Source organism: Capra hircus, chromosome 15, assembly GCF_001704415.2.
Source record: "Capra hircus breed San Clemente chromosome 15, ASM170441v1, whole genome shotgun sequence".
NCBI lineage: Eukaryota > Metazoa > Chordata > Mammalia > Artiodactyla > Bovidae > Capra > Capra hircus.
The window spans coordinates 50,434,437-50,462,413 of record NC_030822.1 but is presented as its reverse complement, the minus strand read 5'-3'; the positions used below and the strand labels follow the sequence as shown (position 1 = coordinate 50,462,413).

The following is a 27,977-nucleotide window of genomic DNA, read 5'->3' as shown; positions in this document are numbered from 1 at the left end:
CAACTCCCAGAGTTCACTCAAACTCATGTTCATAGAGTCAGTGATGCAATACAACCATCTCAACCTCTGTCGTCCCCTTCTCCTTCCACCTTCAATCTTTCCCAGCATCAGGGTCTTTTCAAATGAGTTAGCTCTTCGCATCAGGTGGCCAAAGTATTGGAGTTTCAGCTTCAACATCAATCCAGTGAATATTCAGGACTGATTTCCTTTAAGATGGACTGGTTGGATCTCCTTGAAGTCCAAGGGACTCTCATGAGTCTTCTCCAACACCACAGTTCAAAAGCATCAATTCTTTGGTGCTCAGCTTTCTTTATAGTTCAACTCTCACATCCATACATGATTACTGGAAAAACCATGGCCTTGACTAGATGGACCTTTGTTGGGAAAGTAATGTCTCTGCTTTTTAATATGCTATCTAGGTTGGTCATAACTTTTCTTCCAGGAAGGAAGCATCTTTTAATTTCATGGCTGCAGTCACCATCTGCAGTGATTTTGGAGCCCAAGAAAATAAAGTCAGCCACTATTTCCACTGTTTCCCCATCTATTTGCCATGAAGTGATGGAATCAGATGCCATGATCTTAGTTTTCTGAATGTTGAGCTTTAAGCCAACTTTTTCACTCTCCTCTTTCACTTTCAACAAAAGGCTCTTTAGTTCTTCTTTGCTTTCTGCCGTAAGGGTGGTGTCATCTGCATATCCAAGGTTATTGATATTTCTCCCGGCAATCTTGATTCCAGCTTGTGCTTCAGTCAGCCTGGCATTTAGCATGCTGTACTCTGCATATAAGTTAAATAAGCAGGGTGACAATATACAGCCTTGACATACTCCTTTTCCTATTTGGAACCAGTCTGTTGTTCCATGTCCAGATCTAACTGTTGCTTCCTGACCTGCATACAGATTTCTCAAAAGGCAGGTCAGGTGGTCTGGTATTCCCATCTCTCTCAGAATTTTCCACAATTTGTTGTGATCCACACAGTCAAAGGCTTTGGTATAGTTAATAAAGCAGAAATAGATGTTTTTCTGGAACTCTCTTGCTTTTTTGATGATCCAACGGGTGTTGGCAATTTGAACTCTGGTTCCTCTGCCTTTTCTAAAACCAGTTTGAACATCTGGAACTTCACGGTTCACATATTGTTGAAGCCTGGCTTGGAGAATTTTGAGCATTACTTTACTAGCATGTGAGATGAGTGCAATTGTGTGTAGTCTGAGCACTCTTTAGCATTGCCTTTCTTTGGGATTGGAGTGAAAACTGACCTTTTCCAATCCTGTGGCTACTGCTGAGTTTTCCAAATTTGCTGGCATATTGAATGCAGCACTTTCACAGCATCATTTTTTTAGGATTTGAAAGAGCTCTACTGGAATTCCATCACCTCCATTAGCTTTGTTCATAGTGATATTCCTAAGGCCCACTTGACATCGTATTCCAGAATGTATGGCTCTAGGTTAGTGATCACACCATCGTGATTATCTGGGTCATGAAGATCTTTTTTTGTACAGTTCTTCTGTGTATTCTTGCCATCTCTTCTTGGTATCCTCTCCTTCTGTTAGGTCCATACTATTTCTGTCATTTATTGAGCCCATCTTTGCATGAAATGTTTCCTTGGTATCTCTAACTTTCTTGAAGAGATCTCTAGTCTTTCCCATTCTAGTTTTTCCCATTCTATTGTTTTCCTCTATTTCTTTGCACTGATTACTGAGGAAGGCTTTCTTATCTCTCCTTGCTATTCTTTGGCACTCTCCATTCAATTGGGTATATCTTTCCTTTTCTCCTTTGCTTTTTGCTTCTGTTCTTTTCACAGCTATTTGTAAGGTCTCCTCAGACAGTCATTTTGCTTTTTTGCATTTCTTTTTCTTGTGGATGGTCTTGATCCCTGTCTCCTGTACAATGCTACAAACCTCCGTCCATAGTTCATCAGGCACTCTGTCTATCAGATGTAGTCCCTTAAATCTATTTCTCACTTCCAATGTTAAATCACAAAGGATTTGATTTAGGTCACACCTGAATGGTCTAGTGATTTTCCCCACTTTCTTCAATTTAAGTCTGAATTAGGCAATAAGGAGTTCATGATCTGAACCACAGTCAGCTCCTGGACTTGTTTTTGCTGACTGTATAGAGCTGCTCCATTTTTGGCTGCAAAGAATATAATCAATCTGATTTCGGTATCAACCATCTGGTGATGTCCATGTGTAGGGTCTTCTCTTGTGTTGTTGGAAGAGGGTATTTGCTATGACCAGTGTGTTCTCTTAGCAAAACTCTATTAGTTTTTGCCCTGCTTCATTCTGGATTCCAAGGCCAAATTTGCTTGTTACTCCAGGTGTTTCTTGACTTCCTACTTTTGCATTCCAGTCCCCTATAATGAAAAAGACATCTTTTTTGGGTGTTAGTTCTAGAAGTTCTTGTAGGTCTTCACAGAACCATTCAACTTCAGCTTCTTCAGCATTACTGTTCAAGAAATAGACTTGGATTACTGTGTTTTTGAATGGTTTGCCTTGGAAATGAATAGAGATCATTCTGTCATTTTTTAGATTCCATCCAAGTACTGCATTTTGGACTCTTGTTGACTATGAAGGCTACTCCATTTCTTCAAAGGGATTCTTGCCCACAGTAGTAGATATAATGGTTGTGTGAATTAAGTTCACCCATTCCAGTCCATTTTAGTTTAGGTCAACAATGGAAAACAAATATAACTGATCCTGGATAAGCATTCTATTCAAGTGATGGAAGCAGATATACAAGGGTAAATCAAAGAGAAGGCTACTAGCTGTGAGTCTTCATTATTTTCCAGGGATATTTAAAACAATACTCATATAAAAGGTTTTCAAGATTATTGTTGTTTAGGTGCTAAGTCATGTCCTGTGTCTTTGCAACCCCATGGACTGTAGCCTGCCAGGCTCCTCTGTCCATGGGATTTCTCAAGCCAAGACTGCTGGAGTGGGTTGCCATTTCCTTCTCCAGGGTACTTCATGACCCAGGGATCAAACCCACATCTCCTGCATTGGCAGGCAGATTTGTTACTATTGAGCCACTAGAGAAGCACAGCCTAATTTTTCTCCCCTTACACTGCAGCACTTCTGATCATCCTATAAGGAAATGGAAATATCCCTTCCTTAAGTTAGTCATCTCCCACTTAACATATCTCCTTCTATTTGTTACTCTGGAGGGAGCAAAATCTAAGTACTAGTCAGATTTTCTTCAAATGGACAAATTCACTAGAATAGTTCAGTCATTCAGTCGTGTCCAACTCTTTGTGGCCCCATGGACTACAGCACACCAGGCCTCCCTGTCCATCACCAGCTCCTGGAGCTTGCTCAAACTCATGTCCATCATGTCAGTGATGCCATCTGACCATCTCATTCTCTGTTGTCCCCTTATTCTCCTGCCTTCAATCTTTCCCAGCATCAGGGTCTTTCCCATGAGTCAGTTCTTCACATCAGGTGGCCAAAGTATTGGAGTTTCAACTTCGGCATCAGTCTTTCCAATAGACTGATCAGCATCAGTCCTTCCAATGAACATTCAGGACTGATTTCCTTTAGGATTGACTGGTTGAATCTCCTTGCTGTCCAAGGGACCCTCAAGAGTCTTCTCCAACACCACAGTTCAAAAGCATCAATTCTTCTGTGCTCAGCATTTTTTATGGTCCAACTCTCACATCCATACATTATTACTGGAAAAAATATAGCTTTGACTAGATGGACCTTTGTTGGTAAAATAATGTCTCTGCTTTTTAACATGCTGTCTAGGTGGGTCATAGCTTTTCTTCCAAGCAAGTGTCTCTTAATTTCATAAATGCAGTCACCATCTGTAGTGATCTTGGAGATCAAGAAAATAAAGTCTGTCACTGTTTCCATTGTTTCCCCATCTATTTGCCATGAAGTGATGGGACCAGATGCCATGATCTTAGTGTTTTTTATTTAATTAACTTTTTCAATGGAAGGATAATTGCTTTACAGAATTTTGTTGTTTTCTGTCAAACCTCAACATGAATCAGCCATAGGTATACATATATCCCCTCCCTTTGGAGTGTCCCTCCCGTCTCCCTCCCCATCCCACCCATCTAGGTTGATACACAGCCCCTGTTTGAGTTTCCTGAGCCATACAGCAAATTCCCACTGGCTATCTATTTTATATATGATAATGTAAATTTCAGTGATCTTAGTTTTTTGAATGTTGAGTTTTAAGCCAATTTTTTCACTCTCCTCTTTCACTTTCATCAAAAGGCTCTTTAGTTTTTCTTCTCTTTCTGCAATAAGAGTGGTATCATCTGCATATCTGAGGTTATTGATATTTCTCCCAGCAATCTTGATTCCAGCCTGTGCTTTATCCAGTTTGACATTTTGCATGATGTACTCTGCATATAAGTTAAATAAGCAGGGTAAAAATATATAGCCTTCACGTACTCCTTTCCCAATTTGGAACCAGTCTGTTGTTCCATGTCCAGTTCTAACTGTTGCTTCTTGACTTGCATACAGATTTCTCAGGAAACAGGTAAAGCGGTCTGGTATCCCCATCTCTTTAAGAATTTTCCACAATTTGTTGTGATCCACATAGTCAAAGGCTTTGGCATAGTCAATAAGCTGAGGTAGATGTTTTTCTGGAACTCTCTTGTTTTTTCAATGATCCAGCGGATGTTGGCACTTTGATCTCAGGTTCCTCTGCCTTTTCTAAAACCAGCTTAAACTTCTGGAAGTTCATAGTTCCCGTTTTGAAGCCTAGCTTGCAGAATTTTGAGCAATACTTTGCTAGCATGTGAGATGAGTGCAATCGTGCAGCAGTTTAAACATGCTTTGGCATTGCCTTTCTTTGGGATTGGAATGAAAACTGACTTTTTCCAGTCCTGTGGCCACTGTTGGGTTTTCCAAATTTGCTGGCATATTGAGTGCAGTATTTTAGGATTTGAAAGAGCTCAACTGGAATTCCATCACCTCCACTAGCTCTGTGTGTAGTGATGCTGCCAAAGGCCCACCTCACTTTGCACTCTAGGATGTCTGGCTCTAGGTGAGTGATCATACCATCCTGGTTATCTGCATCATAAACATATTTTTATATAGTTCTTCTGAGTATTCTTGTCACATCTTTATACCTTCATCTACTGTTAGGTCCATACCATTTGTGTCCTTTGTTGTGCTCACCTTTGCATGAAATGTTCCCTTGCTATCTCTAAGCTTCTTGAAGAGATCACTAGTCTTTTCCATTCTATTGTTTATTTCTTTTCACTGATCACTAAAGAAGCCTTTCTTATCCCACCTTACTATTCTTTGGAATTCTGCATTCAAATGGGCATATCTTTTCTCCTTTTCCTTTCACTTCTCTTCTTTTCTCAGCCATTTGCAAGGCCTCCACAGACAACTATTTTGCCTTTTTGCATTTCTTTTTCTTGGGGATGGTCTTGATCATTGCCTCTGGTACAATGTCATGAACCTCCCTCCATAGTTCTTCAGGAACTCTGTCTATCATATCTAATCCCTTGAATCTATCTGTCACTTCCACTGTATAATTGTAAGGGATTTGATTTAGGTCATACCTGAATGTTCTAGTGGTTTCTCTACTTTCTTCAATTTAAGTCTGAATTTTGCAGTAAGGAGTTCATAATCTAAGCCACAGTCATCTCCAGGTCTTTTTTTCTTTGCTGACTGTATAGAACTTCTCCATCTTTGGATGCAAATAATAAACAATCTGGTTTCGGTATAAACCACCTGGTGATGTCCACATGTAAAGTCTTCTCTTGTGTTGTTGGAAGAGGATGTTTTCTATGACCAGTGCATTCACTTGGCAAAACTCTGTTACCCTTTGCCCTGCTTCATTTTGTAATCCAAGGCCAAACTTGTTTCTTACACCAGGCACCTCTTGTCTTCCTACTTTTGTGACCCAAACTTTATCATTAAAGTTTATTCACTAGAGCAGTGGTGCGCAAACTTCATCAAACACTGGAATCAACTCAGTTTGTTAAATCCAGCTTCTTGAGGTCATCCCAGAGTTTCTGATCTAGCGGGTCTGGTGGGCTTCTTTATTTCCAGAAAACTCTAAACAGGTTGGACAGTGCTGGTTGGCCTTTGCTAACCACTCCACTGAGGTTTCCAGGAAGGTCTATTCACAAGTGTGACCACGGCAATTCATATTTAGAAAAGCTAATAACTACAAAAAAAAAAACAAAAAAACTAGACATTTCCATGCAGAAGCAAACATCTAGGGAGCTACAGATTTACTAATTAGCTTGATTTACTAAACTTGATTAACTAATCTTACTAATTAGCAGATTTACTAATCTGCTTTATCTGTATTACAAAAACATTTGTGGCATTTCAGTTCAGTTCAGTTCAGTTGCTCAGTCGTGTCCGACTCTTTGCGACCCCATGAATCACAGCACGCCAGGCCTCCCTGTCCATCACCAACTCCCAGAGTTCACTCAGACTCACGTCCATCGAGTCAGTAATGCCATCCAGCCATCTCATCCTCTGTCGTCCCCTTCTCCTCCTGCCCCCAATCCCTCCCAGCATCAAAGTCTTTTCCAATGAGTCAACTCTTCACATGAGGTGGCCAAAGTACTGGAGTTTCAGCTTCAGCATCATTCCTTCCAAAGAACACCCAGGGCTGATCTCCTTCAGAATGGACTGGTTGGATCTCCTGGCAGTCAAAGGGACTCTCAAGAGTCTTCTCCAACACCACAGTTCAAAAGCTTCAATTCTTCGGCGCTCAGCTTTCTTCACAGTCCAACTCTCACATCCATACATGACCACAGGAAAAACCATAGCCTTGACTAGACGGACCTTTGTTGGCAAAGTAATGTCTCTGCTTTTGAATATACTATCTAGGTTGGTCATAATTTTTCTTCCAAGGAGTAAGCGTCTTTTAATTTCATGGCTGCAGTCACCATCTGCAGTGATTTTGGAGCCCCCAAAAATAAAGTCTGACACTGTTTCCACTGTTTCTCCATCTATTTCCCATGAAGTGATGGGACTAGATGCCACGATCTTCGTTTTCTGAGCTTTAAGCCAACTTTTTCACTCTCCTCTTTGACTTTCATCAAGAGGCTTTTTAGCTCCTCTTCACTTTCTGCCATAAGGGTGGTGTCATCTGCATATCTAAGGTTATTGATATTTCTCCCGGCAATCTAGATTCCAGCTTGTGTTTTTTCCAGTCCAGCGTTTCTCATGATGTACTCTGCATATAGGTTAAATAAGCAGGGTGACAACATACAGCCTTGACGTACTCCGTTTCCTATTTGGAACCAGTCTATTGTTCCATGTCCAGTTCTAACTGTTGCTTCCTGGCCTGCATACAGATTTCTCAAGAGGCAGGTCAGGTGGTCTGGTATTCCCATCTCTCTCAGAATTTGCCACAGTTTATCGTGATCCACACAGTCAAAGGCTTTGGTATAGTCAATAAAGCAGAAATAGATGTCTTTCTGGAACTCTCCTGCTTTTTCCATGATCCAGTGGATGTTTGCAATTTGAGCTCTGGTTCCTCTACCTTTTCTAAAACCAGCTTGAACATCTGGAAGTTCACGGTTCACGTATTGCTGAAGCCTGGCTTGGAGAATTTTGAGCATTACTTTACTAGCGTGTGAGATGAGTGCAATTGTGCAGCAATTTGAGCATTCTTTGGCATTGCCTTTCTTAGGGATTGGAATGAAAACTGACCTTTTCCAGTCCTGGGGCCACTGCTGAGTTTTCCAAATTTGCTGGCATATTGAGTGCAGCACTTTCACAGCATCATCTTTCAGGATTTGAAACAGCTCAACTGGAATTCCATCACCTTCGCTAGCTTTGTTCATAGTGATGCTTTCTAAGGCCCACTTGACTTCACATTCCAGGATGTCTGGCTCTAGATGAGTGATCACATCATCATGATTATCCGGATAATGAAGATCTTTTTTGTATAGTTCTTCTGTGTATTCTTGCCACCTCTTCTTAATATCTTCTGCTTCTGTTAGGTCCATACCATTTCTGTCCTTTATCGAGCCCATCTTTGCATGAAATGTTCCCTTGGTATCTCTAATTTTCTTGAAGAGATCTCTAGTCTTTCCCATTCTGTTCTTTTCCTCTATTTCTTTGCACTGATCGCTGAAGAAGGCTTTCTTATCTCTTCTTGCTATTCCTTGGAACTCTGCATTCAGATGCTTATATCTTTCCTTTTCTCCTTTGCTTTTCACCTCTCTTCTTTTCACAGCTATTTGTAAGGCTTCCCCAGACAGCCATTTTGCTTTTTTGCATTTCTTTTCCATGGGGACGGTCTTGATCCCTGTCTCCTACACAATGTCACGAACCTCATTCCATAGTTCACCAGGCACTCTATCTATCAGATCTAGGCCCTTAAATCTACTTCTCACTTCCACTGTATAATCATAAGGGATTTGATTGAGGTCATACCTGAATGGTCTAGCAGTTTTCCCTACCTAAACTGGTTTGGCCAAATTCAAACCACTTAATGTTACAGAAAAGAGTAGGCCCCAGGTTGTGAAACAGGTACTAGCAAAGTGACAAACAACTTACCCCTTCTTAAGCTGAAATGATTCCAACACACACATCAAAGGAAATATCTACTTCCCTCAAGGCACAGTTGCGAAGACAATGGCACCCCACTTCAGTACTCTTGCCTGGAAAATCCCATGGACAGAGAAGCCTGGTGGGCTGCAGTCCATGGGGTCGCGAAGAGTCGGACATGACTGAGCGACTTCACTTTCACTTTTCACTTTCATGCATTGGAGAAGGAAATGGCAACCCACTCCAGTGTTCTTGCCTGGAGAATCCCAGGGACGGGGGAGCCTGGTGGGCTGCTGTCTATGGGGTCTCACAGAGTCGGACACAAGTGAAGTGACTTAGCAGCGGCAGCAGCAGCAGCAAGGCTTAGTAAGGTATAAACCTGCCATAGGACTGGAAAAGGTCAGTTTTCATTCCAATCCGAAAGAAAGGCAATGCCAATGAATGTTCAAACTACCACACAATTCACTCATCTCACATGCTAGCAAAGTAATGCTCAAAACTCTCCAAGCCAGGCTTCAACAGTACGTGAACTGTGAACTTCCAGATGTTTAAGCTGGTTTTAGAAAAGGCAGAGGAACCAGAGATCAAATTGCCAACATCTGTTGGATCATCGAAAAAGCAAGACAGTTCCCGAAAAACATCTACTTCAGCTTTATTGACTATGCCAAAGCCTTTGACTGTGTGGATCACAATAAACTGTGGAAAACTTAAAAAGATGGGGATACCAGACCACCTTACCTGCTTCCTGAGAAATCTGTATGCAAGTCAGGAAGCAACAGTTAGAACTGGACATGGAACAACAGACTGGTTCCAAATTGGGAAAGGAGTACATGAAAGCTATATATTTTCACCCTGCTTATTTAACTTATATGCAGAGTACATCATGCTAAATGCCAGGCTGACTGAAGCACAAGCTGGAATCAAGACTGCCAGGAGAAATATCAATAACCTTGGATATGCAGATGATACCACCCTTATAACAGAAAGCAAAGAAAAACTAGAGCCTCTTGATAAAAGTGAAAGAGGAGAGTGAAAATATTGGCTTAAAACTCAACATTAAGAAAACTAAGGTCATGCCATCTGGTTCCATCACTTCGTGGCAAATAGGTGGGGAAACAATGACAGACTATTTTCTTGGGTGACTGCAGCCATGAAATTAAGAGAAGCTTGCTCCTTGGAAAAGAAGCTATGACCAACCTAGACAGCATAGTAAAAAGCAAAGACATTATTTTCTCAACAAAGGTCCATCTAGTCAAAGCTAGTTTTTCCAGTAGTCATGCATGGATGTGAGAGTTGGACTCTAAAGAAAGCTGAGCACGGAAGAATTGATGCCTTTGTTGGAGAAGACTCCTGAGAGTCCCTTGGACTGCAAGGAGAGCCAACCAGTCCATCCTAAAGGAAATCAGTCCTGAATGTTCATTGGAAGGACTGATGCTGAAGTTGAAATTTCAGTACTTTGGCCACCTGATGCGAAAAACTGACTCATTGGAAAAGACCCTGATGCTGAAGGGAAAGACTGAAGGCAGGAGGAGAAGGAGACCACAAAGGATGCGATGGTTGGATAGCATCACCCACTGGATGGACATGAGTTTGAGCAAGCTCTGGGAGTTGGTGATGGACAGGGCAGGAGGGCGTGCTGCAGACCATGCGGTCGGACACAACTGAGCGCTGGACTGAACTGAACTGAAACCTGCTTCCTACAAGACTGCGTTACACACGCCAGCGCCAGTGAGAAAGCAAAAAAAAAAACAAACAAACAAACAAAAAACCTACCTACAACCCCACGCTCTGTCACTTTGGTACCTAAATCGGGTCCCCGCCTCCCTTCAGCAGGAGAGGGGCGAAAGGGGCGTGTCGGAGCGTGCGGCGCCCACGTGACCGCTGAGAGCCGCCGTCAGCCAAGTCGCGCGATCTGCCGTCATATCAGCTTATGTCGCTAGCCTCTGATTGGCTGGCGGCGCCGGCCGCCCCGAGCGTGAGGTCAGGCTACGCCCTTCCCGACTTCGGGTGCTTGGCTGACCGCGGCGATCCCCTAGCTGGAACTGCAGGTTCCCCGGAGCAACCAAGTTGGCGGCTGGGCCCGGGCGGCCGATTCTTTCTAGGTAAGGATGACATTGGGGCTGAGAAAGTAGGCCGAATACACCTCAGCGGAATGCATGAGGAGAGGAAGAAAGGGGGCTGGTGGGTTAGAGAGACTTCGGCAAGACCCAGGAGGTGAAGTTGAGAGCGTGTCTGTCTCTCCCCTTTCTCCCCCATCCCGCTGGCGTTTGTTGACTTCTCCCTGGACATAAGGCCCTGGGCAGGAGCTGAGCCTCTGTCTGCGAAATTTGGCTCAAGGACTCCTGCGCTGACCGTTGGCAGGGACGAGCAGGTAGCTGGCTGGGGGGCTGTGATGGGGCGAGTGCAGGGTGCAGGGCACGCGCCCTGGCCCGGGGCTGGCGGGAGGCGAGTTGCAGCCAGAGACCTCCAGGTTAGGGGCCTCTGCCTGGCCAGAGCGCCTCTTTCAGGGCACGAGGGGGCTTGGACGTGAAAGAAACAAGACATGAGAATGGACCTGAAGAAGTGTTTGATGTTGGCTATTGCGAAAATCTATTTCAAGGCAAGTTAGTCCACTGAACCCTAGTAAAGCGTTTTGCGACTAATTTCTTTCTGTTCTTGGGGGATTTTTTTTTTCCTTTTTCCTTCAAGAGGCAAAGGAATTAGGTTGAAGAATTGGTGATTATTTGTGCAAGCCCCAGTTATTGTCCTGTAATTAAGATGGCTGTAGAGACCTTGGCTTTCTATTAACACTTTAAAATTATATGCAAAAGTATATGAGCTTGTAAGGTCACTGAGAATTTGAAAATTTAAGGAGCAGAAGAGATAATGATGAAGAAGCAGTAGAACTTGGTTAAAGTCCGTGGATTTTGCAACCAGCCTGAGGGTGATTGAGTCCCAGCCCCAGCATTTGTTTACTTGATCACTCTGGGAATTTTGTGTCCAGATTTCATATAAGAATAATGCTAGTACCTAACTTTTAGGGTGTACCTTGAAAGGGTTAAATGAGTTAATATTTACAGTACCTCGTGTATAGTAAATGTTGATATTAGAAATGAGCAATTTTTTAAAAGCAAATAACACTTTTTTCTGCCTTAGGTTAGAGTCAGCTGTGGTTCCTGTAACAGTAGTAATTATAGCTCCTGTTTGTTGAGGAGGTTCCACATGTCAGATAATGCCACACCCTATACTTCATCTCTAAATCTTAGAACAGTTCTGTAACCCAACCTAGATTTGCTTTTTCCATTTCATAGATGTGGGTTTGAATATAAACTTCAAAATTGAATTGCAGTTTTGAGATCATAATTGTTAGTGATTTCAAACTTTTTTTGTTCAGTTCAGTTGCTCAGTTGTGTCTGACTCTTTGCAACCCCATGAACCACAGCATGCCAGGCCTCCCTGTCCATCACCAACTCCCAGAGTTCACCCAAACCCACGTCCATTGAGTCAGTGGTGCCATCCAACCATCTCATCCTCTGTCATCCCCTTCTCCTCCTGCCCTCAATCTTTCCCAGCATCAGGGTCTTTTCAAATGAGTCAGCTCTCCACATCAGGTGGCCAAAGTATTGGAGTTTCAGCTTCAACATCAGTCCCACCAATGAACACCCAAGACTGATCTCCTTCAGAATGGACTGGTTGGATCTCCTTGCAGTCCAAGGGACTCTCAAGAGTCTTTTCCAACACCACGGTTCAAGAACATCAATTCTTCAGTACTCAGCTTTCTTCACAGTCCAACTCTCACATCCATACATGACCACTGGAAAAACCATAGCCTTGACTAGATGGACCTTTGTTGACAAAGTAATGTCTCTGCTTTTGAATATGCTATCTAGGTTAGTCATAACTTTCCTTCCAGGGAGGAAGCATCTTTTAATTTCATGGCTGCAGTCACCATCTGCAGTGATTTTGGAGCCCAGAAAAATAAAGTCAGCCACTGTTTCCACTGTTTGCCCAACTATTTGCCATGAAGTGATGGGACCAGATGCCATGATCTTCATTTTCTGAATGTTGAGCTTTAAGCCAACTTTTTCACTCTACTCTTTCACTTTCACAAGAGGCTCTTTAGTTCTTCTTCACTTTCTGCCATAAGGGTGGTGTCATCTGCATATCTGAGGTTATTGATATTTCTCCCAGCAAACTTGATTCCAGCTTGTGCTTCCTCCAGCCCAGCCTTTCTCATGATGTACTCTGCATCTAAGTTAAATAAGCAGGGTGACAATTTACAGCCTTGACATACTCTTTGTCAGAAATTACTGCAATATATTTGTGAGTACCTATTTACTACATCCCACACATTCTGGAAACACTTTAAAACAGGTTTCATCTCACGGTATCTCCGCTGCCTCCAGATGGTCTGAGGTACATTTCCTCCTTCCTTCTAGGCACTGGTTTATTATCACAGCAGTTATATACAGGGATTGTATTCCAATCAATACAACTCGCATGGTGTTCAGTTAAGAGTTTTTTTTAATAGGTAGGGACTGAGTTTATTACAGTTTTTACTTACATCGGATATTAAAAGTTAAATTAAGTTAAAGAATGCTCATGGTTAATGTTTGAGCTATCTTTGGCTGCATGATACTGTTCCAGATACTATACCAAGTCCCCTACGTAGGAACCTCTGAGTTTTGAATTTTCAAAGATGTGAACGTGCATTCTGCCAGCGTTGGTGAAGTTGCAGCCTCGCCTCCGTCCCCTGTTGCTGACAGTCCTCATCTCTACCCTCTCCCTCCTCCTCCTGCTGTCCCCTCCTCTCGCCAGTAAGGCTTCTTGCCTGTTCACTCGATGCCAGCCCGTCTGTATGCCAGCTATTGTACTCTACTACTGTACCTTTCAAGGTATTGTATGGGTAAAATTTAAAATGTTGTAATTTTTGTTTGTTTTTTTGGTGTATTCTTTCTGTGAAAAGCATTATAAACCTATTACATAACAGTACCATGTAGCTGGTTGTGTTACTGGATACTTTGGCTGACTTTGTTGGACTTAGGAACAGAACTTACTCATATGTAGGGGACTTACTGTATATGGAATTATGGCTGTTTTGCATTATAGGTAATATGCAAGACTGGTTCACCAACTCCTACCAACCTTTAAAATGTGTGTGTGCATGTATGCTAATTTGCTTTAGTCATGTCTGACTCTGTGCAACCCTATGGACTTAGCCTGCTGGGCTCCTCTGTCCCTGGGATTCTTCAGGCAAGAATACTGGCGTGGTTGCCATTTCCTTCTCCAGGTGACGTTCCCAACCCAGGGATGGAACCCAGGTCTGCTGCATTGCAGGCAGTTTCTTTACCGTCTGAGCCACCAGGGATGTAGCCTTTAGTGGCATAGCAATATTCTTTTCAGTTGTCAGGTTCTTCTTAAATGTTTGTTTCGGATGTTACTTAATGTACGTGACCTGCTGCTCTGTCCTTTATGGCCTCAGCAACTAGGCTCCTTTTGATCTTCAGATTCATGTCCGCATGTAGTCTACTGCTTTCATCCGGGAGTCCAGATGAGCCACAGCAATTAGACTTAACATCCAAACTGAGCCCATCATTCCTTGTACCCCCAAAGTTCCTGTTGCACCCAAATGCACTAGCTCCACAATATTCCCTATTTTGATAACATCATCATCCGTTCAGGCAAGGTAAAAAAATCTCACAATCATCTTAGATGTTTTTAAATTGATGTATAGTTGATTTACAGAATTGTATTAGTTTCTGATGGTTGGTTTTCATATTTTTCTCCATTATGGTTTATATTGAATATGTTCCCTCTGCTATGTAGTAGGATCTTGTTGTTTATTCTTTCTGTATAATTGTTTGCATTAGACTTCTAAGTCTCTGATGAATATGTCTATTTGTATAGCTGTTGTCTGAGGTCAGGCAATCATCCTCTCTAGGCTAGTGTACCACAGTAGTTAGGAGCAACCAGTCTCCCTGCGTCTCATCAGTACAACACATTCCTAACGCAACAGTTTTTATAAAATATGGGTCTGTTGATACCTCTTCCCTCATCAAAAGTCTTTCGTGTCTCCTCCGTCATGTGCGAGGGAAAGTTCAGTTCCTTAGTGGGGCACCAGATCCAATAGCAAAAGCAGTCTGATACCAGTTTCCTTTTACCAGGTTCATCTTCCACCATTTTTTTCCCCTCTGCTTCACCCTTGTCACGCTCTTAAGCATCCACCTTGCCACATCCCATGAGCCGTGAATGTACCATGGCCTTTCCATGCCTTTGCAGTTGTTATTTCTAATTGAAATAATTACCCTCCCCCTTTTTTTTCCCCTGGTAATGTCCTTCAAAGCCCAAATCAAAGTACCTCACTTCACTTAAAACAGCCTTCTGTTGTAAAAGGAGATAGTTCTGTTGTCTTTTCTAATTTCGTACAGTTTGCATATATGTACCTTTTTGTAGGGCTTCTGGGTAGCCCTGTGGTAAAGAATCCACTTCCCAGTGCAGGAGATGCAGGTTCAATCCCTGGGTCAGAAAGATACACTGGAGAAAGAAATGGCAACCCACTCCAGTATTCTTGCCTGGGAAATCCCATGGACAGAGGAGCTGCAGGCTGCAGTCCGTGGGGTCCCAAAGGAGTCGGACACAACTTAGCAACTAAACAACAACAGCCTTTATTGTAGCGCTTGAATCGATAGAACAGTTCCTTCCTAGAGCTGCCTTATTTTGAAGATGGATTTAGACTGAATCTTTTTAATCTTTGTATGCTCATCACCTGGTGTAGTTTGAGTGAATTAACAATATATGATGAAGGATTTATGTCAGTTGATTATAAATTTTCTTCCATGTCAATGTGAGAAAAAATGCTTGCAACTCATATCACAAACAAGGGGCTAAATGTCCTAATAAATAAAGAACTTCTGGAATTTGATTTTCAGAGACTGGACACTCAATGGCAATTTTCGGACTCGTTTTTCTTATTGTTGCTGTTGTTCAAAAGTTTTAGTTGTAGATGAGGGCTGTTTAGAATACTGGGCACATTTCTCACTACCAACAGTGCAGTGAAAAATGAGAAAATAGATTGTCAGTGACGGAGTCAGTGATCAGCCCACAAAAGCTGACTGTGAATTTGCTGAACAGTTTATCCAGGCTCATGAATATAGACTCAACTTAAGTTTTTCAAAGTTTAAGCATGTGGAACTGGAGCTGGCATACTTTCCTTTCAAAGGGCTAGATAATAAACATTTGTGAGCCATGCTGTGTCTGTTACAGTGACTCAACCTTGACTTTGTAGTATAGAGAAGCAGCTATAGACAATATAATAGACACATGTGGACATAGCTGTGTTTCAACAAAGCTTCTTTACAGAAACAGGCACTGGATTCAGGCCCTGTGGGACCACAGTTTGCCAACCCCCAAGGGTGGGAAGCCGGCAGCGGGGGTGGGGGGGAATAAATGTATTCTAGTTTTCAGGGTCAAGAATACATCTTTTGTTCCATCAGTGAGAGTTCCGGTCAGTCACAAAAATATATAGTCTCTGACTGTTACGGTTGTGGTCACAACATAGATCCCTTTAGGGAATTGACCTAAAGTCTCAGCACTGAAGCAAAAGGCTCTGAAATCTGAATCATTTTAGGAGAAAGATGCCGCTGAAACTTGCGGCCCAAGGAGAAAGCCATTTATCTAAATACCTTTACTATTTGCATGCTAACTATTACCCTGTCTTCTGGCATATAGTGGAGGCAAACACTGAGATGCAGTTAGATCTGGACTCAATGCCGGCCATCAGCCTGGCCTTGGAGAAGTTTTGTGGGCCCCAGTTTCTCTCACTGAGCGTTGGTGTCCCCACGTATAAGATGAAGAGACTGGGCCCTAGTCCAGAGATGACATTGAAGACCCCTTCTGGCTCTAATGATGGCGTTTACAGGATTGCAGTAGCAGCAGGCTTGTGCTTCATATGCTTATGAAGGCAGGAACTTCATATATAGTTTTTCTGAAAAATTTTTTTGAGAAATGTCAACATGGGGAAGTAATTGTTGTTACCTGTTTATCCTTTAGGGGCTAAGATGGATCTTGTACTCAGTATTGCAGATTATTATGTTTTTACACCGTACATATATCCAGCCACATGGCCAGAGGACAACATCTTCCGACAAGCTATCACTCTCCTGATTGTAACAAATCTTGGTGCTCTTATACTGTATTTCTTCTTTGCAACACTGAGTTATTATTTTGTCTATGATCATTTATTAATGAAACACCCACAATTTTTAAAGGTAGGTGGTTTTCTTATCTATTGTTTAATTACTGTTACAGTAAAAATAACAATGTGATATATCAATATTTGTGAGATTTTCAGATTAAACTGGTTATAACCTTTAGAGTTTCTAAAACCAGCTCCAAGCGGGATATTTTTGGAAGAACTAGTCTTCTCTCTCCTTTCCTTAATTTAAACAGATAAATAAACTGTACTTTTTCTTTTTAACTGTAAGCCTGGTCTTGCTAAACACATAGACAAGAATTTCTTTGCTGATAGTAATCAATAAATAAATGTATACATTTGTATAATTGTTTTAATATTAAACTTCCACAAGCTGAAATATGCTTTTACTATGTATATAGTTTTTGACTAGGTAATCCAAACTCAGCAGATATAGACCTGTTTAGTGACTGTTTCAGTTACTTGTTTTTGTCAGTCACTACAAAGAGTGAGGGGGAAAATGTAGAGAGGGATGGGGATGGAAGTTAATTATGAAAGAAATTATTATTCTGTAAATAGAGATTTGGAATAGAGATTTTGTAGGAAGGGGAAAAGAAGTTTTAGAATTTAAAATATTTGTTGCATTTGCTTCCTGCAAAAGGAATGTTTTTTTACACACCTCTGCCCAAACAGTAACATTTTAGTAGAAGCTGTTTGGAGGTAAGTGCCTTCATATAAAAGAGACGTTCAAAATCCAATCTGGAACAGTTGTGTGCTAGTTTTGTTTACCATGGATTCTGTGCTTTGTAAGTATTGGAAACTTCATTTTCAGAATCAAGTCTCTCGAGAGATTGCGCATTCTGTCCAGTCAATGCCATGGATGAGCATCCCCACGGTTTTACTGTTCCTACTAGAGGTGAGAGGTTACAGCAGACTCTATGACGGCATAGGAGAGTTTCCATATGGTGAGTTTCCATATATGGTGTAAGAGTTTCTGTATATAGTGTAAACTTCAGGCACAGATGGGTTTCTTGAAAGAGTCAAATCTGCCTCTTCTTTTCTTCAAAATAATTAAAAGTTCTTCAGTTTGTTCTTATGTGTGCGTGCTTAGTTGCTTCAGTTGTGTCTGACTCTTTGCGACCATGTCGGCTGTAGCCCACCAAGCTTCTCTGTCTATGCGTTTTTCCAGGCAAGAATACTGGAGTGGATTGCTATGCCCTCCTCCAGGGGATCTTCCCAACCCAGGGATTGAACCCACGTCTCTTACGTTTCCTGCATTGGCAGGCAGGTTCCCACTAGTGCCACCTGGGAAGCCCAGTTTGTTTTCAGTATTCTACTTTAATTTGTTTGTGTCGTGCCACATACGTGCATTTCTTTAATTTCATCTCAACTTTAAAGTCTTTCTTGTAGCTGAGATTGTGCCCAGGAGAAGATTGGCATTGTCAGAGCTGGAGCCTTGAGTTTGTTTCCTAGTACCTATATTGAATTCAAGAATCCTCCCCCCAAATAGATAAATCTCAAGTGATCAATCCTTATTAAAAAATCAGAAGACAATTTTTTTTTTAAAAACCTATCATCACTTATTTTTTTTTTTAAAAATCCATCATTATTTATGTCACAAAATTGAAACCCTTGCTATGCATACTGGTTTGGACTCTGATTTTTTTTTTTTTCCTTGCCAATGTTTATGCCCATATTTTCATGCCAGTTAGTTTTAGAATTACATTGTATAAATATCCATTTAAATAAACTTTATTTAAATGATCCATACTTCTGGGTCTTTAGATTATTTCTTGTTTTTCTATTATAAACAGTGCTACAGTGACTAAAGTTTTGTGAAATACTGGAATGAATTCATCAAGGTACATTTCTAGTATCTAGTGTTAGAAAGTAAGAATAATACAGAGTTAAAATTTGTTGTTCATATGTACCAGCTTTAGTTCTAAGCTTTTCATGTGGCATCACTCCATCTTATTCTACACTAATCCTATGAGGTAGGTACTACTGTATGCTCCTTTAGAGGTGAGTAAATTAAGTGTACAGAAGAGTTTCAGTAATTTGCTGAGCTCACTTGACAAGCAAGGGATGGATCTGGGACTGAAATCCAAGCTTGCTGGCATCAGCACCCCTGCTCTCCTAGTAAAAGTTTAGTTTTCAGAGGAGGGAACAAAAGTCACACACCAGGGTGCTGAATTGGTTCAGCCTTGGAAGGTGGGCTGAGTTGTGAATAAAAGTAAAAGGAACAATTCCATTCACTATTGCAACGAAAAGAATAAAATACTTAGGAATATATCTACCTAAAGAAACTAAAGACCTATATATAGAAAACTATAAAACACTGATGAAAGAAATCAAAGAGGACACTAATAGATGGAGGAATATACCATGTTCATGGATCAGAAGAATCAATATAGTGAAAATGAGTATACTACCCAAAGCAACTTACAAATTCAATGCAATCCCTATAAAGCTACCAGCGATATTTTTCACAGAACTAGAACAAATAATTTCAAGATTTGTATGGAAATACAAAAAACCTCGAATAGCCAAAGCAATCTTGAGAAATAAGAATGGAACTGGAGGAATCAACTTGCTGGACTTCAGGCTCTACTACAAAGCCACAGTCATCAAAACAGTATGGTACTGGCACAAAGACAGAAATATAGATCAATGGAACAAAATAGAAAGCCCAGAGATAAATCCACACACATATGGACACCTTATCTTTGACAAAGGAGGCAAGAATATACAATGGAGTAAAGACAATCTCTTTAACAAGTGGTGCTGGGAAAACTGGTCAGCCACTTGTAAAAGAATGAAACTAGATCACTTTCTAACACCGCACACAAAAATAAACTCAAAATGGATTAAAGATCTAAATGTAAGACCAGAAACTATAAAACTCCTAGAGGAGAACATAGGCAAAACACTCTCAGACATAAATCACAGCAGGATCCTCTATGATCCACCTCCCAGAATTCTGGAAATAAAAGCAAAAATAAACAAATGGGATCTAATTAAAATTAAAAGCTTCTGCACAACAAAGGAAAATATAAGCAAGGTGAAAAGACAGCCTTCTGAATGGGAGAAAATAATAGCAAATGAAGCAACTGACAAACAACTAATCTCAAAAATATACAAGCAGCTTATGCAGCTCAATTCCAGGAAAATAAACGACCCAATCAAAAAATGGGCCAAAGAACTAAATAGACATTTCTCCAAAGAAGACATACGGATGGTTAACAAACACATGAAAAGATGCTCAACATCACTCATTATTAGAGAAATGCAAATCAAAACCACAATGAGGTACCACTTCACACCAGTCAGAATGGCTGCGATCCAAAAATCTGCAAGCGATAAATGCTGGAGAGGGTGTGGAGAAAAGGGAACCCTCCTACACTGTTGGTGGGAATGCAAACTAGTACAGCCACTATGGAGAACAGTGTGGAGATTCCTTATAAAATTGCAAATAGAACTACCTTATGACCCAGCAATCCCACTGCTGGGCATACACACCGAGGAAACCAGAATTGAAAGAGATACATGTACCCCAATGTTCATCTCAGCACTGTTTATAATAGCCAGGACATGGAAACAACCTAGATGTCCATCAGCAGATGAATGGATAAGAAAGCTGTGGTACATATACACAATGGAGTATTACTCAGCCGTTATAAATAATTCATTTGAGTCAGTTCTGATGAGATGGATGAAACTGGAGCCGATTATACAGAGTGAAGTAAGCCAGAAAGAAAAACACCAATACAGTATACTAACACATATATATGGAATTTAGAAAGATGGCAATGACGACCCTGTACGCAAGACAGCAAAAAAGACACAGATGTGTATAATGGACTTTTGGACTCGGAGAGGGAGAGGGTGGGATGATTTGGGAGAATGGCATTCTAACATGTATACTATCAAGTAAGAATCGAATCGCCAGTCTATGTCTGACACAGGATACAGCATGCTTGGGGCTGGTGCATGGGGATGACCCAGAGAGATGTTATGGGGAGGGAGGTGGGAGGGGGGTTCATGTTTGGGAATGCATGTAAGAATTAAAGATTTTAAAATTTAAAAAAAAAAAGTAAAAGAGAGGTTTGAGTAAAGATACACAGGCAAGACTCTGAAGATGTTGGGAGGATGCTAAGTGAACCAAGCTGGTTAGTACATGAGTAGATGAGGTTAGAAAGATCAGAAGGAGTTGGGTTACAGAGTAAATGCTCATAATACCATGGCTTAAGGTAGTTTGTGGAAAATAAAATTCTAAGCAGAGGAGGTAACATATGTAAAGATGTGTGTTATGAAGATTAATATGAAAGGAAAAATAAATAACATTATTCTCCAGCATTTAAATAATAAAGATACCATAGCAGTATACTCTTTCTGTTTCGTAAGTATCCTCATAGCTTAATTAAGAAATATTTTATGTAGGACACTTCAAGTTTTTATGAGAGGAAAATGAACAGATCCCAGAGTCAAGGGAAATGGAAGTTGTGATATATTGAATTAACAAAGCAGATAGTTGGCAGTGTTTGGGTCTAGTATCCTGTTTTGTCTCCTTAGACGGACCTGTCAAATGTAACCTCTGAACGAACTTATGGTTGCTGATGGGGAAGGACAGATAGTTAGGGAGTTTGGGATCAACGTGTACACATTGCTATATTTAAAATGAATAACCAACAAGGATCTGCTGTATAGCACAGGGAACTCTGCTCAGTGTTACATGGCAACCTGGATGGGAGGGGAGTTTGGAGGAGAATGGATACATGTGTATATATGGCTGAGTCCCTTCACTGCTCACCTGAAACTATCACAACATTGTTCATTGGCTATAACCCAATACAAAGTAAAAAGTTAAAATATATATTACGAGGAGGGGGTGGTGGTGGGAAATAAACTGATCCTAGGAGCTGAATCTTGATTCTGCCATATCCTTTTGTCTCTCATAGGCTGGTTTCAGCTCGCTGCTAGTGTCTTGTCCTTTCTCTTCTTCACTGACATGCTGATCTACTGGATTCACAGAGGCCTTCATCATAGACTTGTTTATAAGGTAATAAGCTTGACTGATTTGTAGAGGAAGAGAAGAAATACACATTTCAGCAGTGGATAACTATAAATCCTGTCTCGTTTTCAAGAATTTCCTCTAACTTATTAAATACCTAAGTAGCCTTAGTCATGATAGGTACCAGTTACATTTTGTTTGTATCCTTCTTTATGAATCTGCAAGGGCTGTGCTAAAAATCTTACTGTCTTGGGGATTTTCTAAAGTAATCTGCTAAATTCAACAGGATTTTTTCAGATAGGTCATTTCCCACAGCATGAGCTTGAAAAACTAAGTAGAATGTTGCACTGGCTAGAGTCTGTGGCATTAACATCGTCTTTTCTTTTGTAGCGCTTACACAAACCTCATCATGTCTGGAAGATTCCAACTCCATTTGCGAGTCACGCTTTTCACCCTCTGGACGGCTTCCTTCAGAGTCTGCCTTACCACATATACCCTTTTATCTTCCCGTTACACAAGGTAGTTTATTTAGGCTTGTACATCTTGGTCAATATCTGGACAATTTCCATTCATGATGGTGATTTTCGTGTTCCCCAGCTCTTAAAGCCTTTTATTAATGGCTCGGCTCATCACACAGACCACCATATGCTCTTTGACTATAATTATGGACAGTATTTCACCTTGTGGGATAGAATTGGAGGCTCATTCAGAAATCCCTCCTCCTTTGAGGGGACTGGACCTCTCAATTATGTGAAGAAAATGGCAGAAGAAAAGCACAATAGCCTTGGAGGAAATGGTTATAAAAATGAAAAATTATTCAATGGAGAGTGTGCAAAGACTGAGTAGATTATTTCCCAATTATTAAAAAATTTTAATCAAGGAAAAATAATCTACATACGTTACCGCTAGGAGGCATAGGAAGTGAACAGGATCTTTTGAAAAATCAGTATTGTGGGTATAGCTGAGGAATGCTCATAATGGTAGATCAAGGGAACATGCCATGTGTACCACTATTTTAACCTTGGGCTCCAAATACTGGATGTTGCTCTAAGGGACAAGTTGTGTCTTTCTAGCCAGCAGATCTGTAATTTGTATAGCCTCAACAGCAGTTTTTTAAAGTAAGAGGATAGATTATTGAGGGGACTGGGCTATGTCCTTTTGCCTTAATTTGTGCATATTCATTAAAGTAAAATTCATTGTGCTTAATGATATCAAGACTAAACAGCATAACAAAGAAGTACTAATATGAAGATGATTCCTCATATCAGGAATGATTAAGTATTTGGTACAGTAAGTTCCCTACGTAAAAACAAGTTCCGTTCCGAGAGCCACGTTCGTAAGTCAAATTTGTTTATAAGTCCAACAAAATTAGCTCATCTACCCAACCAACACAATTGGCTATATAGTACTGTTCTGTAATAGATTTATAAGACTTTTCACACAAATAATATGTAAACACAAAAAATAAACATCTTTACTTGTATAGTACAGTACCTTGAAAAGTACAGTAATATAGTATAGCAGATGGCTCACGGGCTGTCATCGACTGAACAGGCGAGGAGAGTTACTAACTCAAGGAGGTGGGAGACGGAAGAGCTCCAGATCATCAGCAATAGGGGATACCAGCTAAATCACCACTGCTTTTCTGCTTGCTTCACACATCCTGGGCTTGAAATAAAAATACCGTACTCTACAGCACTGTACAGTAAAGTACACGAAAGCGCAGCCACTTGTACAGGGTGCGCGCGTGCGACAGTGTACACTAGATATGTGAGCTTACCTGATGGGACATGCGAGCGCGTGTCCTCATCTTTGAAGGTTAGAAACGTGAAGTTTTGTATGTAGGGGACTTACTGTGTTGATATGATAACTTGTGCTTTGTTCAAGTAGAAACATAGGTTTGAAAAAAATCATAATGTATTATCAGCTCAGTAACCTGATTAATAGCAGGTGTTACAAGATTATTGTCTTTCCAAACATGAAAAACTTACTCTCTGGCGACATCGTCAACTATTATGTTTTACTGATGAACAGATACATTGGGATTTTAGAAAACATTATTACTACCTTGATTTAATCCAGATCCGGGATTTAAAATTTTGATGGTTATTGTTTTCAATTGTTATTTAATAGGTGTAAAATGACGTGACTGAATATATGTAGAAAGGGAAATTTGATGCCCAGGTAATGTATTTAACGCTCCTGGTGTTTTTAATTAAATTGATGCACTGCACTTTTGATATGTTTCAAACTTACAATCCTGTGATTTCTATAAAAGGAAATAATCGCCAAATGTTTTAGGCCTGTCATTGAAGATTAGTTTAGAAATCTTATTTCAACACCCTCCTGTTTCTTTACTTCTTCCCACTCCCTCTGTGAAAAGATTTAACAGATAACTTTCATTAAGAAATGTCATGAAAAAAAAAAGAAATGTCATGTGTTGTAATATAAGTATGTTGACAAAACATGTTTGCAAAGGTATTGTCTAATCTATTTATGTAAACAATAAAAGTTGATTATGACTTATTAAAGTGTATCAGTTAACTATTATAAAAGCATAAAATATTCTTTGTATAAATTTATATCAATGTGAAACCTCAAAGTGATGTTAATTGTCAAAACTTTAGAATATCTCCAAATGCTTGCTATCAAGGGGAGAGAGAAGGGAGTGCCACTTTCTTTTTATATTTCATATCTTTTATTAGATCTTTTAGGGAGAAGGCAATGGCACCCCACTCCAGTACTCTTGCCTGGAAAACTCCATGGACGGGGGAGCCTGGTGGGCTTCAGTCCATGGGGTCGCGAAGAGTTGGACATGACTGAGTGACTTCACTTTCACTTTTCACTTTCCCGAATTGGAGAAGGAAATGGCAACCCACTCCAGTGTTCTTGCGTGGAGAATCCCAGGGACAGCGGAGCCTGATGGGCTGCTGTCTATAGGGTCGCACAGAGTCGGACACGACTGAAGTGAGTTAGCAGCAGCAGCAGCAGCAACAAGACACCAGTCAAAAAATTTAATGCTTTGGATCCAGAAGAAAATGTTTGGTTTTTTCCTTTCTGTTTAAGTTATTGTTACAGTGTTGCTTAAGCATACCAGTATACCATTTAGTATTTTGTAACTGGTCAGTGCATCTAAATGCTTTTCACTAATCCCCATGGTCCCTCTTTTCCTCTCTGCCTGAGGAAAAAAAAGGAATTAAGAAGTAAACCTTGTTTCCTGAAATGATGAAAGCTAATATTTATTGAGCTTTTATTCTTGATCAGGTAAAAGTCCTTGATGTAAGGACACTGGAACCCAGCTGGTAACTTTCCTGAGATTATTTCTCTTCTCATGTAAAGTCCAGCATGGGTGTTTCTAGTTGGTGAACAGATTTCCAAGTTACCTGAGACCCAGGCTCCTTCCATCTCTGGGCTCTGCTATTCTCCCAGTTTACAAAGTTTTCTCTGTTGAAGGAGCCAGCAGGGGAAGAGGGTAGACTGCCCATGTTGCTTTGGATGAAACTTAATCATGTGGCCCATCTTACTGGAAAGGATTCTGGGGAATGTGTCCAGCTGTGTTCCTGGGAGGACAGGGTCACCAGTTGTTGACCAGCTAGCCATTCTGCCATGTCCGTATAATTTATTTTCCTCTTTTTGTGGGTCCCAATAAAGGTATTGAGGGAATGAATGAACTCAAAATTATTTCAGGTTAACCATTCACTGGATGTCTTAGTGCTCTTAATTCCATAACTTCAGTTATGAGTGTTAAACTTTCCTCTAGATTCTTAATACTGTGTAGCTAATAGAAAAGAAAGAATATAATTTATGAGGGAAGTTTCCTCAGAGATCTTAGTAGTAAACTAGTCTCTGCCCTGCCTGCTCTCTCAAGTTCTGACCTTATGAAGCAGCATTATGTTAAGTAGAACAAACAGTGGTTTTTGTGCATAGTCACCACATCATGCTGTTTTCTTTTAGAGGCGTTCCAAAATTGCTCATGGAAGTGAGGATCTAAATTCCTTCCCACGGGAATATCAAGTGAAAGACTTGAAAGGAGTTGAGATATTGCTCATGGACGTACTGATCTAAATTCCCTCCCACACGAATATTAAGTGAAAGACTTGCCTTTGAAACTTTTTGTGGTTATAAGATAGAAAATCAATGGACTTCCTTGGTGGGCCAGTGGCTTCAGTTCAGTTCAGTTGCTCAGTTGTGTCTGACTCTTTGCCACCCCATGAATCACAGCACGCCAGGCCTCCCTGTCCATCACCAGCTCCCCAAGTTCACTCAAACTCATATCCATCAAGTTGGTGATGCCATCCAGCCGTCTCATCCTCTGTTGTCCCCTTCTCCTCCTGCCCCCAATCCCTCCCAGCATCAGGGTCTTTTCCAATGAGTCAACTCTTTGCATGAGGTGGCAAAAGTATTGGAGTTTCAGCTTCAGCATCAGTCCTTCCAATGAACACTCAGGACTGATCTTTAGAATGGACTGGTTGGATCTGCTTGCAGTCCAAGGGACTCTCAAGAGTTTTCTCCAACACCACAGTTCAGAAGCATCAATTCTTTGGCGCTCAGCCTTCTTCACAGTCCAACTCTCACATCCATACATGACCACTGGAAAAACCATAGCCTTGACTAGACGGACCTTAGTCGGCAAAGTAATGTCACTGCTTTTGAATATGCTATCTAGGTTGGTCATAACTTTCCTTCCAAGGAGTAAGTGTCTTTTAATTTCATGGCTGCAATCACCATCTGCAGTGATTTTGGAGCACGAGAAGATAAAGTCTGACACTGTTTCCACTGTTTCCCCATCTATTTGCCATGAAGTGATGGGACTAGATGCCATGATCTTCGTTTTCTGAATGTTGAGCTTTAAGCCAACTTTTTCACTCTTCTCTTTCACTTTCTTCAAGAGGCTCTTTAGTTCTTCTTCACTTTCTGCCATAAGGGTGGTGTCATCTGCATATCTGAGGTTATTGATATTTCTCCCAGCAAACTTGATTCCAGCTTGTGCTGCTTCCAGCCCGGTGTTTCTCATGATGTACTCTGCATACAAGTTAAATAAGCAGGGTGACAATATACAGCCTTTTCCTATTTGGAACTACTCTGTTGTTCCATGTCCAGTTCTAACTGTTGCTTCCTGACCTGCATATAGGTTTCTCAAGAGGCAGGTCAGGTGGTCTGGGATTCCCATCTCTTTCAGAATTTGCCACAGTTTATTGTGGTCCACATAGTCAAAGGCTTTGTCATAGTCAGTGAAGCAGAAATAGATGTTTTTCTGGAACTCTTGCTTTTTCGATGATCTAGCAGATGTTGGCAATTTGATCTCTGGTTCCTCTGTCTTTTCTAAAACCGACTTGAACATCTGGAAGTTCACAGTTAATGTATGCTGAAGCCTGGCTTGGAGAATTTTGAGCATTACTTTACTAGCGTGTGAGATGAGTGCAATTGTGTGGTAATTTGAGCATTCTTTGGCATTGCCTTTCTTTGGGATTGGAATGAAAACTGACCTTTTCCAGTCCTGGGACCACTGCTGAGTTTTCCAAATTTGCTGGCATATTGAGTGCAGCACTTTCACAGCATCATCTTTCAGGATTTGAAACAGCTCAACTGGAATTCCATCACCTCCACTAGCTTTGTTTGTAGTGATGCTTTCTAAGGCCCACTTGACTTCACATTCCAGGATGTCTGTCTCCAGGTGAGTGATCACGCCATCATGATTATCTGGGTCATGAAGCTCTTTTTTGTACAGGTCTTCTGTGTATTCTTGCCACCTCTTCTTAATATCGTCTGCATCTGTTAGGTCCATACCATTTCTGTCCTTTATTGAGCCCATCTTTGCATGAAATGTTCCCTTGGTATCTCTGATTTTCTTGAAGAGATCTCTAGTCTTTCCCATTCTGTTCTTTTCCTCTATTTCTTTGCATTGATCGCTGAAGAAGGCTTTCTTATCTCTTCTTGCTATTCTTTGGAACTCTGCATTCAGATGCTTATATCTTTCCTTTTCTCCTTTGCTTTTCACCTCTCTTCTTTTCACAGCTATTTATAAGGCCTCCCCAGACAGCCATTTTGCTTTTTTGCATTTCTTTTCCATGGGGATGGTCTTGATCCTTGTCTCCTGTACAGTGTCACGAACCTCATTCCATAGTTCATCAGGTACTCTCTCTATCAGATCTAGTCCCTTAAACCTATTTCTCACTTCCACTGTGTAATCATAAGGGATTAGATTTAGGTCATACTAGAATGGTCTAGTGGTTTTCCCTACTTTCTTCAATTTCAGTCTGAATTTGGTAATAAGGAGTTCATGATCTGAGCCAGTCAGCTCCCGGTCTTGTTTTTG

General features: G+C 40.9%; 1 protein-coding gene across 1 annotated transcript; it reads left to right on the top strand.

The window, feature by feature from the left end:
* Window positions 10,456–24,216, top strand: SC5D (sterol-C5-desaturase). The gene is made up of 5 exons (XM_005689562.3): window positions 10,456–10,582; window positions 16,509–16,726; window positions 17,483–17,615; window positions 21,609–21,709; window positions 22,052–24,216. The coding sequence occupies exons 2-5, from the start codon at window positions 16,517–16,519 to the stop codon at window positions 22,505–22,507; spliced, it is 900 nt and encodes a 299-aa protein (XP_005689619.2). The 5' UTR covers window positions 10,456–10,582; window positions 16,509–16,516; the 3' UTR covers window positions 22,508–24,216.

Bases quoted from the DNA above. Each gene is read 5' to 3' on its own strand.
- SC5D (XM_005689562.3), top strand. From the start codon at position 16,517: ATGGATCTTGTACTCAGTATTGCAGATTATTATGTTTTTACACCGTAC. The intron at 17,616-21,608 runs GTGAGTTTCCAT...TGTCTCTCATAG, and splicing joins CATAGGAGAGTTTCCATATG to GCTGGTTTCAGCTCGCTGCT. The intron at 21,710-22,051 runs GTAATAAGCTTG...TTTCTTTTGTAG, and splicing joins ATCATAGACTTGTTTATAAG to CGCTTACACAAACCTCATCA.